At 38.0% G+C, this 16,484-nt stretch overlaps 1 protein-coding gene across 1 annotated transcript; it reads right to left on the reverse strand.

The window, feature by feature from the left end:
- Positions 1 to 8,985: 8,985 nt before the first annotated feature.
- On the reverse strand, positions 8,986 to 16,245 carry LOC111346224 (uncharacterized). Its single transcript, XM_088731866.1, has 7 exons — positions 14,359 to 16,245; positions 13,751 to 14,000; positions 11,665 to 12,908; positions 10,802 to 10,939; positions 10,310 to 10,443; positions 9,973 to 10,135; positions 8,986 to 9,565 (listed from the first exon to the last, which is right to left on the reverse strand). Exons 1-7 carry the CDS (start codon positions 14,516 to 14,518, stop codon positions 9,354 to 9,356), a joined length of 2,301 nt encoding a protein of 766 aa, XP_088587992.1. The 5' UTR covers positions 14,519 to 16,245; the 3' UTR covers positions 8,986 to 9,353.
- Positions 16,246 to 16,484: the final 239 nt, after the last annotated feature.

Genomic DNA, 16,484 nt, shown 5'->3' on the forward strand with positions numbered 1-16,484 from the left:
GACTAAATATCCAATCCGCTTCACGCGCTAAGTTTGTGTCCCGTATCGTGGTGACGAAAAAAATAACTTTGAGTGAAGAATATTCGCGACCGGCATATCAAGTACGAAGAAAGCACATGCACGAGAAATGTACAAAGAAGCGAGCAGCCGTCCATCCGAATGAACTGACAAACAAACGAACGGAAAAGCGAACGAACAAACAAAGAGCACGCGATAAACTGAGCGAAAAAGGAGCAAAACTAAGAAGGAGACGAGAAAGAAAGAATACTGACAATCGCAAATTAATATGGAAATCGAAATTAATCGAAATTAATACTGTGTAGAAATGTCCTTGCATATTTGTGTACGTTCGAAAAGTTATTTAAAACTTATTTCAGTTTTCAAAAACACTTGCTGCCAGGCATAAAGTTAGTGCTACTTTCCGACTTTTAAACATAATATTTCAGAACTTCTAAAAGCATCCAGATTTTCATAGTTTGTAACAGCAATTTTTTTGCGTTTTCTCTAAGAGATTGTCATCAATTAGTTGAAAAACTCGGTCTGTTTCCATTCACGCCTATATTATCAAAGTGTTCCCTTAATATTCATAGGAGAGATATTGTACAAAAATATTGACACTTTGAAGTGGAGAAAAGCTAGACAAACCTTTCCCCGACACAATCTTTACTGAAACAGTCTTTTAAAATTATCCGAATCACGCGAAAACAGGGCTAGAAGCAAAAAACAAACAACTGAAGCGATGAGTTACCTCTACAGATAACGCAATAAAAAATTTTGGTCTGCTGGGAGTTGAAAAAAAAATTCTTGCGATTTCCAAGCTCCCGGTTAGCTCAATGGATAGAGCGCTGCCTGGACTGTTGTGCGGGAGGTCGAGGGTTCGAGTCCCGGCCGGACCAACACTCAGGGTATTAAAATAATTGAGAAGAGTTTGCTACCTTTCTATAACATCAAGAAATGGTTAGATATTCTAGTCTTCTCGGATAGGGACGAATAAATGGAGGTCCCGTCTCCTACAGGAGATGTTAATTTCCCACACACGAGATTACTGTGTGATGGATGTCCTCCCCCGGGGTGGGATGGGTGGGTATTTTAGAGGGCCACTAGGGAGAATACTTTTAAAAGTAATTGGTGTCACCCTCTTAAAATAAAGGTTATTATTAAAAACTAGATCATTGGATAATGCAATTCAATACTTTTTATTGGCTTAGCCATTGTGGTATATCAGCCAATATACCATAGTTTAAAAATATGGCAAGCGTACGTGTTAGCTTAAAATTAAAAGGGAGCTAAAAATTTAATAAAATTTAATAATTTAATTTAACGTTTTTAATAAAACAATTATTCCACTCGCGCTTGTTGGATATGAGATGATAGATAGCCAACTCGGCGCTACGCGCCTCGTTGGCTATCTATCATCTCATATCCAACGCGCCCTCGTGGAATAATTGTTAATTATTATCAAAGACTTAGTTTCTCTATATGGAAGCGATACTCACCGTTGCTTTTAAAGTATTCAAAGCTTGTCCTTAAGTAAAACCCAATGAAATAATCATCGCCAATGATTCTCCATCGACAACTTTTGAATCTTGACTACCAGGAAGAATAAGCGGTGCAGTGAAATCTGGAATAATAAAGACAGGATGGTTTAAGGGAATTTGAAGTCGTTTTCATTCTCCTTGATTGGATGCTGGTACACTGCAGGAAACCCCAGAAACATCATTTTGATAGATTTTCCTAAAAGTTCACTGTAACCCATTCCTACCAATGTGCGACGGAAGAATTAGTGTGTGTGGGAATGGTCATCCTAGTAATCTGACTCTTGAGGTCTGATTTTCAACTCATATCCTTTTGAAACAGTTACAAGAATCTGCTATTGTATCACGAAAATACCCTTTAGCTTATACATGTAAGTCTTTTTTCATTCTTATCACCAGTTTGCCGCACAAGGTGTGGATATTGTGAGGAAAAGTTCCATGTTTATTACGTATGAGAGGTTAATGAGCGGAGCACAGCGATGGGCCGAAACAGTATGGCAGACACGTCTTCTGACAAAAAATTTGTTTAAAATATCGTTTAACCACTTCTGTAACTTAGTAGTAATTTACAAAAAGGGAGTAGATATGCATGACTGTACTGCCCCATTAAAGAGGCTACTTCACGACTGATATCTGAAATCATTTTTGTGCTTCTTGTGAATTAAATTACTTTAAGCAAGGAGGAAATCACCAAGTATAAGTTTGATGAGACAGAAAACAACAAAATTAGAAGAAAATACATAATACAATCTGCCCGGGAAATGCGTGATCAATATCTCTGGAGCCGGTTATTTTGCTGTCAAGCATTTTTTCTCAGCTCAAAGAAGTCAAAAGAAGTCCTTCTCCTTTGCTAAGCAGTGGCAATTTTACTTCATTTCTTTGTCCTCTCCATATTTTCATGGATGGCCGTGATGACCTTTGATACTGCAAGTACCTTTACTACAACGGGCGAGTGAAACCTTTATACGAGACATTAAGCAAACTACACCCAGAGGATATTCTAGCTCAGAGTTAGGTTGACTGGTCATCGGTTGACCCCAATATTATAAAATTGCAAGAAGCGCAACAAAATTACATTTCGAATTACACCACCAGAGCCCTTTCGGTATACAGATTTTCCAAGTTTCCGCAGACTTGATGGGACCCCTACCGTCAGGGGAATATGTAATGGTCGTGGTTGATTGTTACAGCCGATATTTCGAAGTGGATATTCTGACGTCTGCGACATCCACTAAAGTCATTGAGAGTTTGGAGAAGATCTTCTGTACCCATGAGTTACCGCCGTCGTTGAAAACTGACAACGGTACACAGTTTGTGTCCGATGAATTTGAGCGTTTCCTGGAAACAAATGATATAGAGCATCGCACCTCGACCCCGCACTGGCCTCAGGCAAATGGGTAGGTTTAAAGACAAAACAAAAGCTTGCTTAAAGCCCTTAGAATTGCTAAAGCTGAAAAGAAGAATATCTGGAACGAGATGCGAAAGTTGCTAACGGCCCGTAGAATGACACCACAGCAGTACAGGAGTCACACTGGCCAAACTTCTGTTCAACAGGGAAACCAGATCAAAGATTCCTGAAATGGGAAACACGAGATACTCTGACAGTGAGGCGAGAGACAAGGATGCAGAGATGAAGCAGGAGAGAACCGACTATGCTGAAGGAAAAAAGAGAGCTCGAGAGAGCGAACTAGAACCTGTTGATGTAGTGCTCTTAAAACAAAAGAAAGAGAACAAGCTTTTGACTACTTATGGCGCACTTCCACATACCGTTAGCAAGAAGCACGGTAACGAGGTCATCATATCGTCACTCGAAGGGGTAAACATGAGCAGAAATGTTGCCGATGTTAAGAAATACTCGAGAAGGGACACAACCGGAGATAAAAAAGTTGCTGAAGATGACCCTCTCGAGGAAGATGACACCAGAAGGATAACAGAACCCCCATGGAGACCAGTAAAGGAAAGGAGGCCACCGGAGTACGTAGAAGACTACGAAGTGTACGAACTCTATTCGGTGAAAGAGTGAGACTTCATTGAACACTTTAATTAGTTTTACTGAACACTTAATGAGGCTCGCGTTAGAAACACATTTGCCAGCTCGGAAAGACACGTAGTTGAACATTTTATTTAAGTTTCGCGTTAGCAGCGTATCGACGTTCTCAGAGTGACTCTTTACTTAACACTTTAATCCGATTCGTGTTTTAGTTCTATTAACCGAGCGGGAGGTCTGTATGGGAGAATCTTGACCGAGGTCGCCAGTACAGACCTCACTGCGTTCGGTCTGTACCAGTGACCGAGGTCAAGATTCTCCCATACAGACCGACCTAGCTCGGTTAATAAGATGTTTATTATGCGGCTTTGTCTTATATGCCAATTTTGTATATTCTTTGTACCTTGTTTTCTAGACCGGTCTAGATGCCGGTCTAGATGGGAAAATCTAGGCCGCTCTCAATATTGATTTTAGCCAATCAAATTCGTGAATTCGGTAGTTCCCAGTCCTTGTGAGATAGCCATATAATAAAGAAGCGTATTGACCCGTTCATGTTGTGTTTCGTTAGTTTAAAGTCTTATTCCTTGGGGAAAAGGGGTTGTAGTGTATGCTGGGTTATGTAGAAGACAATTATGGGATAAGGATATGGAGAGTACGGAGTCGAAGAGTTTAGGATCGCGGTGCCTAGTTCGATTGCAGTAATCCGGTTCAATCCGTAGTTAAAATACGTATATTAAAACTCTACAATGGTGGTTTAAAAACCAAATTTGATATCATATGACGCTCACTAAAGGTAATAAAGTTCCTCTGTATTTGGACCCATTTAAAGCCATTTTTGGTAACAAAAATTCTCATCAGATGATGATGAGTGCTATGTTCTACACTTTAAGTGTCTTGCGACATACTTGAGAGTGCTCATCAGTATGCTCCCAAGTTTACAATACATCATACATACCTTTTTCAAGTGATGAATAGCGTAAATATTTTTGGCAAAGCATATTATATTGAAGACCAACGCGGCGCTAACAGGAATAACCATGGTAACAGCCAACGGTTTTGTATGGGATATCCAGCACTGCACCGAATTTCCTTTTAAAAGAGGCAAAGAAAAAATTTAGTCCTAAAGTAGTTTATGAAAATGTTTTGAGAAATGAAGAGACACACGATCCAATGGGTTTTATCCAAAGGGCATCCCATTCTTAATTTTCCAATATAAATTCGTATAGTTCTTATTCATAATTATGAAAGAGGTAATGGTAATGACTAGTACGTGCATTTTTCATATGAATTACAGCGGCCATCCAGGCGAAGAATGCAGCAAACATCAACGTATCAATGCCAGGATTTTAGAAACTATACCCTACCCCTCTCTTAAACCAACATTGACCCTAACTTGTCAACTATCAGTTGACTGTTTTTGTGTTAGGGGAAGGGTGGGTGCATAGGGGTAGGTCAGATATCCCAATCAGCAGAGAATTTCTGAGACACCAAATCTCTTCTGTTCAAATGTTGAACGAATACAAAGTACGTAAAGATGGTAAGAATCGATTTTTAAACTCGACATTACACAAAATTTTAGTTAAATTGTTACGTTCTACAAACCATATCCTATATGAAAAGTTTCGGTGAGGTCCAACGCCGAGCACAAACCAACAACTACCATAGGAAGTTCCCATCCCACAATGAAATATTTGATGAAGATCTTTGTGGTGTCTGATGGTTGTCTTCCTTTGGCAGTCACTAGATGGTGTAGACGTAAATAAAGCATAGTGTTGGCTTGCTAAATGTATGAAATTATTTATTCCATAGATAAAGGAAATTTGATAAGGACTTGTGGCTACCAAGACTTATTCGGCGTTGTTTTCAACAGCAATAAGAGACTGCAAGTAATAAACGATTTGCACTAATGGGTAAGCTGGTGTCAGTAGGCTGAGTGGCAGCAGAAAAACGCAATTTTGTAAACTTACAAGAATATTTTAGTTTTCGTCACGTAGAATTGTCACATGACAAATTAATTTACGTCGAACGAAGAGGTGAGGTTGCATAATAAAGACCCTAAAAAGACGTGTTTGTTTCGTTGTTACACCTGGCACAGGTAATTCTTTTAAAATTTAGATTATGTTTCCAGCCGTAGACAGGTAGTTCTTTTTGTGGCGTGCAACTCAACCTCTGGACAGAATGGCACTTTTTGTGCTGGGACTGGCACTTGAATCACATGTAGATCTCATGACCATTCCAGATGACCAGGACGAACTGTCGACTTCCCCACATTCGATATTCGCCGGAAAGAACGAACTGGAAATTTTACGACACCTTCCTAAAAAAGTGTAGTTTTTAAGTTTTCTTGTGAAAAAAAAAAATTATTGTATCCCTACACCCTTCCCCTTTATGGGGACAGCTAATTTTTTTATTCAGACCAAAATTTACCCTGCGCTATCAATTGTTCTTTTACTTACTTGTCACCATTCATTTTCATTATCTATTAGTCATGATTATTACTCATGTTGATACCCCTCCTTATTACCTTTTTTCTTCGTGGATTTCCTCTCTAGGAAATAGAAGAGTACGTTGATGTCCTGTGTGTTTCCGTAGCTAATGGTTTAATTAATATCATGAACTTGCCTTTCCAGTTTTATTGACTCTTTATTTAGTTTTATAGAAAGCTAATGCCACTTCTTGATTACATTTCACTTACATTAGTTTCTTTCGTTTGCTTGCTCGTACAGTTTGCTTGTACAGGGGCACAAAAAGTAAGAGCATGATAAGAACCTTAACGCCTTAGCTAAATCTTTTCATTCTAATAACTTTCATAATTTTATCGCACTGTAAAGGAAGTATGAACTCAGGTCAGTGAGCCTTACCTTGAGTAAAAATCAATGCAACAGTTCCCAAATGTTTCGCACACCCTATCTTAGTAACAACTCTTAGACTGTCGTCTTTCTCCAATGTAACATCTGCCTCTACATGACTGTGCTGACGAATTCTTCTGTTTAAGCATTGCTGTGAAAAACACCTTTTCGTTTGGTACAGTGATGTTTTGTTGACGGAGTAGTTCAGAGATATTTCACAATCTGATAAGTTCATTCTTAAACTTCACAACAAAGTCATCTTTCCTTGAACCTGAATCAGAGAAAAATATCGAAGTAATTGGCGGTACTGACTCCCACAGTATCAGCAACTCCTTCGAAAATGATATTCATCCAGAAGCTAAGAGAGAAGGAAACCGTTGCATCCGATACCTTTGTCAAGTTAGTATGGGATTTTGCCAGAGAAAACTGAAATGACAAATAAATAAATATTAAAAGAAAAAAACAAACAGGACATTAGCCTACATACACACATGTGCACATATCTGTCTATTCTATCTGAATCAAAATCAAGGAAGAATAAATCAATTTGTCAAAGCCTTCGATGGTCAACGCTCCTTTCAGCCTGTTGATTTAGTTATCCAGAAACAAATCGTTCACTAACACATTGTACTTACCAATTGATATTGGAAATTGGAAATCTGTTACTTTGGATTCGGCGTTATGTTCTTCATTTTCCTGAGCCTTTGCTAGCAGTGGAAGACTCGATAGTGCAATAGGGAAGAGAAAAATCGATATCTTAACCAAGGCGCTAGAATTCATGATCAGAGATCTTTTAAGGTTCATGAACCAAGTAGAATCCTAGTTAGACCATGAGTGCAATTTTATAATGGCAAACACATCTCACCTCCCCCTTTTCACAAATGTATGTTATGATGAGTAATAGCTCATTAGGAAGGACTTTACGAATTCAAAACAACTGCCTTGATATAAGTAGTTATCTTATGTCTCACTGTTGTCCGGTTTTCTCTCCTTATCGGTGATCTTTTTTCCGGCCCAAGTAATTTAATATCCACGGGATTGTTGAGCTGCTTTTCTCTATTTGAAAGTGTAAAAGTCGAATAAAGAGTCATAGTTTAGGTGCAAAGAGCATCTTAGTACACGATCCATAAGTTTTACCTAGAGACGAGGTTTTCTTCTCCCGCGCTACGTTCTGCAAACGTGATTGATCTGCTGCAAGAAACCTTTTAGGAAATCAAATACAATTGAGACCTTGGACACCCAAAAAACAAATATAACAAGAAATTTTATTGGTATGACAAGCAGCTGAACCGATTGTTAATTTAGAGAGATTTAAAATTTATCGGCTAAAACCTTTAAGTAATCAACGAAATCCGAAGACGTAGAGAAGCCCCTTTTTCTTGATTGCAAATTTAATTTTTAATGAAACAAAATTGCTTTCGAAATTGCATAAAAAAAAAAAAAAAACGATGAATGATTCATTTCATGACCGGCGCTACAATATAACGGTTTTTGGATGCGTCCGTACTCTACATGTCATATACAAATAAAGTGGCGAGTGTTTGTCAAGACCCACAAAGGAGATCAATTTCTCATCCTGACCCAAATCTGACGGATGATTTTGAATTTAAAAAGATTATTCATTTAGGAATTTCGTTAAATTCTTGCCCCTGTTAAGAGCTGCATGCGTAAAATGGCCTTTTCTTCACCACTTATTGATAGCAAAACATAAATAAAAAGAGAAATATTTGGAGATCGGAGACTTCATTGTTCTTCCAAAAATGGTAGTGCTGATCTCATAAGAAATTCTGCAATTGGACGTTTACCAGAAAAAAAAATGTATTTTTCTACGTTTTTATCACGCCATCAGGATCTATGTTAAATTCACAATAAAATTGGCTACAATGAACCCCAGTTGCTATGACGCATATGTTTCATTAAAAAAAATCCGACTCAGTGTTTATTTTCCGGCTTTTTAGGGATATTTTTAATACAGCTGCGACTGAACAGTTTTCTTACCTCTCTTATCATTACAAAGGGCTTAGCTTATGTAAAGAATGAGGTGGACTTCCAGAGGTTGAAGAGTCACTATTGACCGAATTTATTATGGATTGTGTTTCTTACGTTCTTTTCCTTTTTGAAACATAAACTTGGCAGATGCTTGATTCGGACACGATGAGTCACCAGTGACTCAGCGATAGCTATCATTCTGATTATATAATCAAGGCAAAAATAGACGTACGCAGCAGTTTTAAAAAAACAAAATAGAAGTTTCAATTTGCAGCTCGGAAATAGACGTGGCCCATAATTGTCCTTTATTTCAAATGTTAGGTTAAGCCTAGCTTAACTCAGGGCCTGCAACAGTTGAGTAAGTTACATTTTGTGCTCTAAATTAACCACAAAAGCTGAGGACAACATTAGACGGGGAACATGCGGCATCCTGGCAAGTCGCAGAAAGCTTGAGAAATCGATTGGATAATTAAAAGTATGAGCTTTTTATGGATTGTAGAAACTGGTCTAACCATTTCAGCAACGTAAAGGGTGTTTTGAAACGTAGATTTCAATATAAATGGAATTAATTTCACTGCCGGGTTATTGGACAATCATATGCATGAGTACCAGAGTACGTAGGACGTCTATCAAACACCTGTTTATTTGAGCAGCACAATATGATTCGATCTTTCAATCGACGCTAATTTTCTACAATTTCATGTATTTACTGGTATATAATTTTAAATCCTATTTCTATCATACTTATTACAGTAATAATATCAAATGACGTGTGTTCCTACACTAGTGATAATACGATTGCGATCTACCTCTACTATCACGGTCACTGATGACCTCTATATAGGTGGCAATGAACTCTTAATGTTTTAGTGAAGCAGTTCGTTTACAGTCGACAGTTATTAGATGCATATTTTATTGTGTTCGTTTTCGCCTCCACTATATCAAAGCTTCATTAGAAGGGCAGAGAGTCTCTCTCCATTTCTAGAAGAATATTTATTTCTTGTTGGAGTTGTGACTCACTTGCTCCCTGGTGGCAATGATAGTTGAATCCTCAGCTCTTTCAACATCAGTGATTCCCAGTGTGCGTTGGTCATGGGTGGAGTTTGTTTGGGGTTCAACTGCACGACTCCTTCGATTAGAAAATCTCTCTTTGAAGAGACCTCGAACTCTTTTAGTGGTTACAAAACACAAAGTGATGAAAAACCCTGTAAAGCATTATATTAGTAAATTAGCCATATCGAATGACAACATAAGAAAAGTACCGTAGCCATGGTGTTGTGTCTTCACTAAATATTACCACAGTATCCTGTGAGATAATGAATCTTCTGCTTACGGGATAAAGATTAAATTTCAAGCTTGAAATACATCTTACCCAAGCTACAGAGGGATAAAATCGGCGAATTAAAACCACTTCTTTTAATTTTGATGAACTAAAAATTTAAATATATGTGAGAAAAAAAGTGGGATATAAAATCCTCAAAACACGGAGAGTCTTCACCCTCATCAGGACAAGTACAGGCCCAGTTCGGACTTATGAGGAGACAGGGATTAAAAGCATTGCTGTTACGCTAACGTAACTCCTTATACAATGTAACTCAATCAGCTCATGTACCTTGCAAACTGTTCAACACAGCGGAGGGGTATTGCAAGAACTCAGTTTGTTTCAAATTAGTAGCAAGCTCCAGAATCCAGGTCAGACCCATGACTGTGGTCAGTTTGATGCAGATGAGAGTGAGAGAAGCTTTAGAGCTGTTAGTTGCTGCGAAGTTGGCAGCCTGAGTAAAAAAGAAAAATTATCAGAAAACTCCTTTAAGCATTGGCTTACCGCTGAGTGGCGTCTTATTACGTCACCGGGCTTCAGAAGAGTATATGTGGTAATTTAGACCAAGTGAGAACCTAGTATGAAGTTTTTATTCTCTCTGAAATGTTTATGGTTCAATATGATTTACCTGTTGTAAATGACGAATGGCACACACACTTTTAGCGAAGCAAATTAGATTGAAGGTCAAAGAAGCGCCTACAGGTGTTGCCACGAAAACGGCCAGGGCCGTGTTATCTGATATCCAACAGTAGATCAAATTTCCTAAAGAGAAAAATCTGACAATAAATTGCAACTTATTGCAGAATGGCAGATTATGATAAATAATTAGTGGAAATATTTGATTGCCTTTTAGCTTATAGTAAAGTATTACCTCGTGAAAAGCAAAAAAAAGAGAAGCGAAACAATCCTGGAAAGGAACCTTCATAATTCGAATAAGAAATTAAGTGTGGCTTTTTTTTTAACTTTTTATTTTATCCCATGAGTAATTCCAACGTATTTTCTACTTGAGCAAAAATTACCAGCTTCAGGGAGTTTGACTGTACGTCATCAAACGAAAATGGAATGGTCAAGCTGAGAAACTTTTTATGGGATATACTTCTGTGATGTTTTGTTTACACACCGTATCCGATATGGAGAGTACCAGTGAAATCCAGCACAGAGCATAAACCAACGATTACTGTAGGCAGTCCCCATCCCATCATGCAATACTTGACGAAGATCTTTCTGGTGTCTGATGGTTGCCTATTTGTGTCAGCCACTAGTTTGTAAAAGTAAAAGGAACACCATTTCATTAGGAGCATTGTTGAATCAATTTTTGAACATTGTCCAATTCGCATGGTTTTTTCTTCAAATACGAAACAAATTGACATAAGTGTTATGGAGCAAATCTAGGTGAAAGAAAGACAGTTCGGTCATTGTTTGACAGCTAGAACAGGGACAGGTTTTCATCCACACAAGGAAATGGATTTCGGAATTATAGATTTGGAGCTCTTCCTTCTAATGAAACAAAATGAACTCAAGTCGGTACTAGCTAAAGTCGCGTAAATGCATGTTCCGCCAACTACAGTGTATTGCATCTCTATGTGTTTGGGTGTGTGTTTACCAGCTTAGGGTTTGTTTTCGAGATATTGGAAGAATTGGATTTCTGAGGCGGTTGCCTGCTCCGTTTAGAATGCATATATGACATAAAAGTAAGTGCATCTTTTACGTTCAACCTGACGCAAACGATTAGAGTCTCCTGTAAGGATGGGGTGCTTAGTGGTCCTATGTGACCAGTGCACTTACCTGTTGTACTAAAAGTACTTGCTGCACCTATGGCAAAGAATTGATATGGAAAGATATGGCTTTCTGAGGCGGGTTTCTGCTTCGTTTGGGGTCACTAAATGAAGGAAGGCAAGTGAACTATTCACAGTCAACCTAACTCTGAGTTAGAATATCCTCTGGGTGTAGTTTGCTTAGTGTCTCGTATAAAGGTTCACTCACCTGTTGTAGTAAAGGTGCATGCTGTATCAAAGGCCATCACGGCCATCCATGAAAATGTGGAGAGAACAAAGAAATGAAGTAAAATGGCCACTAATTGGCAAAGGAGAGGGACTTCTGTTGACTTCTTTGAGCTGAGAAAAAATGCTTGATAACACAATGACGCTCCAGAGATATTGATCACGCATTTCCCGGGTAGATTTCTAAGTTCTTTGAAAGACGAGTAAACAATGAGAAGAAGGCACAGTGAGACGATGGACAAAATCATACCGGCAAGGGTGATGTGATTTAACTCTTTTTCATACTTCTTGAACGCATCTATTGGTCCAGGCTGGGCTGTTGGGCACAAAGTGTAAACATTGTTTCCCTGCAATCTTATGGAATCGTTGTGATATGAAATCAGAGTTGGTGTCAATGTCACGAGCGTTTTGTTTGATGACAAACTTGCTTGACTTGATCGATTATTTGCTAGAATTAAAACTTGGCAAGTGCAGTTGTCAATGGTGGCCGTACAGTTGAGCAATTGCGAAGACATGTTGAAAACCTGAGATCGCAAAACTTCAGTTTTGATCGTAGGTTGTGAATTCTTTCTCGATTCGGTTGTGAATTTTATGTTTGTACTCACATCAAGGAGGATTCGTAATGGCGGAGGGATCGATTCTATTGACACACTACTTTTCTGAGGAATCAGCCATCCTTCCTGATTACACAAAGCACAATGAGGATTCCTGTAGCTTCTTTTACCATCAACTGTGAAGACCATAGAGTATAATTCACACAATTCTCGAACAATAGGCGAGATATTTAACTTATTCGAAGCACAGGGTGCATCCTTTACCACACAACTTCTATAATAGTCTGCAAGGTCGTGAGTTGGGGCGTATTTCCAGGAACAATCTTTGTGCTCGTTCAAAAATGTTGACACAGCAGTGAGGTTCGGAGTAGGTGGACTTCCTCTGGTACTTTTACACGAAATATCTAACCCCCAGAAACTTGCATTTTCTTCGTCATTACATTTGGCGCAGGCGATACTTCTGTATGTTACGTTTTGTTTCATGGCAAAGACAGGGAGTTCTTTTTGTAAAGTCATATTCAACTGCTGGACAGTCAGGGTGTGGCAGTCGTTGGTACTCAGACTGTTGTACGATCTGCAAGTAGATCGCATGATTACCCCAGACCTTAAATAACTGTTGATATCTCCACATTCCACATCCTGAAGTAGCACATCACTGTTATTCTGATTACAACTGAGGAAAACACAATTAAGAGGTATTAAAGGCCCGTTAAGAAATGGGAACCGAATTTTAAACGAGGCTTTAGTGGCTTCTGTCTTATTTTTTTTTCTTTTTTTATTATGTTTTGATCAGGCCCTTTCCAGTATCAGTCTTCAAACACATTCCCCCTCACAACGTGTCGTGTGATTAGTTCAAATGACAGACACCTAAGTGACTAGGGGCCCTGGAATTTCTCAAAAGTTCTGGAAGATACAGAAACCAAACTAGCTGCCCTTTCGTTAGCCTTGTTTGTATTTGAGATCGAGATATAAAAAGTTTTGAAAATGGAACGATGGAAATATCAAAAAGGGAAAAAGAAAGGACTGGTTTTCGAGAGGAAAAAGAGCGAAAATACGGCAAAAGAAAACTTCTGCAGCACCAAATATCACGGATGTCATAGATCAGAGGCAGTATTTCTCGTGGCGAATAAATGCGATAGTGATGAAATTAAACCTTAAGGACCGGATGTAGGATAGATTGAAGAGCTGAAGCCCAAATCTTAGTTCCTTTTAAAAATTACAGTTCTTTAATTCTTCTTTTCGTTGCGAGTATTGAATATTCTCCAAATACTTACTGAAAGCTGGCTGTGGAAAAAAACGGAAGGTATGGTCTGTAATAATTTCTGTCCTCAAGTGAGGGGAAATCTTGACTTTCATTAATGATGCTTCTGAACATCTATATTTTCTGAAAATACCTTAATTGTACTCTTACGAATTCCCATCTTTTTCATGCCATTGTGTTAAGGTGGATACCGGTAGCCCCTAATCGAAATTATTACTTTACAGTTTATATGGGAACCCTTTGCTTATAATCACCTCGAGTAAAAATCCAGACAACAATCACCAAATGTTTTGCAAGCGTTGTCGCAGTAACAGGTCATGTTCGGTTTTCTTTCTTTAGAGAAACATCTGCCTGTACACGACTGGTCTGTCGAAGTCTTCTGTTTGTTCACCTCGTCGAAAAAAGACCTTTCCGGGAGAGAGACATTCTGCTGATGGAAAATATCTCTCAGACTAAGGGTCTGTGCCTTGTATCTCACGATGAAGTCGTCCTTTGAACCTGAATCTGGAAGAAAAAAAATCATCATGCATTCGGAGGTGTTCGCGTTTACTCTAAATATTATTTGTTTTTAAAGACAGCACTCATGCTGTCTTCCTCCGTTTATGTAATATAATTCCCCCATAACTTTTCTGTATCCTGGCACGGTGATTTTACTTTTTTTGGACGAAATGACCTTAAGATACTTTAACAGCTGATAATTTCACCCTTGAACCCGAAAGTCACCTTTGTAAAGATCTGATTCAGGAAGAGAAAGTGAACATTCTATGGGTGATGTTGATGGATATATTTTTTAAGAATCACTTGGTGAAGAGGATGAATATGTATCTAGAAGAAAGCCGACAACTAAAACTGAGATACTTACGGAGTAATATTGGAACGTTACTATAACCGTCTGAGCTACTGGATCCTTGAACATCGTCATGTTCTTGGCGTCTTGCGGCCAAGAAAGTAAGACTCAAAAGTACAACACCTACGGTGTACTTGAGGCTTGAGGTGCCCAGGTTCATTTTTAGGCAAACCATGAAAAAATTTATGAGGACCAGGCTTTCGAAAAACCTATATAAGTTTCACGCCGAGAAAATGTCTCACTTCGCACTCCATACTAATGAAAAAAATATGTTGGTTCTTCGACCTGAAGCTGTAGCTCATTGTGAATGACTTCCTGGAGTATATGCCTTTGAAATGAAGATTGGATTCGGTTTTAATTAAGCCCACACTTATTTGGTTCTTCACTGTTTACCCAAATTTCAGATCACCCTTCTCTTATTTAAGACTGAAGTCTTAAATAATTAAATAAAAGTAAGTTGAGGTTATTCAATGTAAAAAATAAAATTCAAAGGCCCACTGAGTTGAAAATTGTTTGAGAAAACGCAATTTAATTTCCAAAAGATTCCTTTTTATAGCATGCCGAGTTTTCACTATTTCGATGTGAAAGCACCTCAGGTTCTGAAAAAAAGACAAGAAAGATATCGATAAATTGAAGGGAAGTTACAAAAATCAAAATTAAGTTATCATATCAATTGAAACTGCCATTTTGTCCAAAACAAATGTAGAAGTCTCAAAACATTTTTGGTAAATATCTTTTTGCTTTCTTCTGTTTCTGTTGGTTCTTTCTTTACAAGCATGTTAAATTAGCGTTGGACCCATGCCGCAAAACTCTTCACACACAAAGCCTTAAATTTCAAAATATTTAAATTTAATAACTGACCTACTTCACCTCATAAGATTAAAGAAAAGCAGCTTGAAGTCTGTCATCTCAAACCAATGCTATTAGCCGTTTTTTGCAAGTAATGAAAATCAGTATATTGACTGATTCTCAATGAAACACTTGGTAAGTGAATTAAGTAACGTTTTTATATCTTAGAATAACACATTAAATAGAGCTAAAATTTAGTTAAGTCTACAAAAAAGGGTATCCTTATAAATTATTTTTTTAAGCACACAATCAAGTAGTTGTTGTTAATTTTTTTTTCTTCGCAGAAATTATTCAAAGTTAAGTTCACAAATATTGTGCAAAAGCATAACAACTAAAGTGCCTGGTTTCATACTAGATTAAGTCTTGTGTTACGAGTCCGCGGTCGATCAGTTGATCTTTCACGTTGGTTGAGAAACACGTGGAATCATCGAAAAAGTTAGGCTTTTGTGAACCAATACTAAATGAGGTCCGATAAATCGTGAGAAATTGATAGCAGTGCTTTTACAAGAAAACGAGGGTCACAAGTATATTCTTGAACGACATACAAACTGTTATTAAAAGTTCGTTCAAACGGTTTCAAAATTTGACAAACGTCCGTTCAAAAGAAGTTGAACGGATGTTGTGCAAATGTTGGGAGCAAAAACGAAGTTATGAAGAGGCCTTTCAAAGGCCTTACAAAGGAAAAGTTGAATCAATGTTAAACGAAAGTTTAAACCAATCTGAATTTGATTAAACGCACTTTCAACAAACTTTCACCATTTCTTACATTTTCAACAATGTTAGACGACCTGTTCAAACGCACAGAACATTTGGTTCAACAAAGCGTTGAATGCATATTAAAACAAATGGTGAACCGTTTAAACGGGCCTTCAGGCTGTTTTGAGTGGTCCTGTTGCTATGGACACCTTTCACTGCGAAGAAAAGATCTCAATATTTTCAATAGATGTTTTGCAATTTTTTTCAACACCAATATCGATGCTAAAATGAAAATAGAAATAACTCATATTGATTAGTGAAATCAATTTGAGTTATTTCTCAAATCTTGATGTATATATGAGGATCTTGTCATGTAGATTGTAATTAGGAGATCTGCAACGGCCATGTTGACAATGTAAAAATTCACCGTTGTCCACAAACGTTGATTCTTGAAAACAACTGTGACCACCAATGAGTTTCCGATCAAGGAGATTGTGATTATGAAGAAATAGGGAAGAATACGAAGAATTTTAATCGCGAATGCATCACCGTGGAAACAACCAGACTCTTGCACTGGATCAGCTTCGGAAGAAAGA

This window comes from Stylophora pistillata, chromosome 8, assembly GCF_964205215.1.
Source record: "Stylophora pistillata chromosome 8, jaStyPist1.2, whole genome shotgun sequence".
Taxonomy (NCBI): Eukaryota; Metazoa; Cnidaria; class Anthozoa; order Scleractinia; family Pocilloporidae; genus Stylophora; species Stylophora pistillata.

Coding starts and splice junctions, on each gene's coding strand:
- LOC111346224 (XM_088731866.1), bottom strand. CDS start 14,518: ATGGTTTGCCTAAAAATGAACCTGGGCACCTCAAGCCTCAAGTACACC. Junction 14,001..14,358: donor TAACGTTCCAATATTACTCC/GTAAGTATCTCA, acceptor TTTTTCTTCCAG/ATTCAGGTTCAAAGGACGAC. Junction 9,566..9,972: donor TGTGTTGAACAGTTTGCAAG/GTACATGAGCTG, acceptor AATGCTTTACAG/GGTTTTTCATCACTTTGTGT.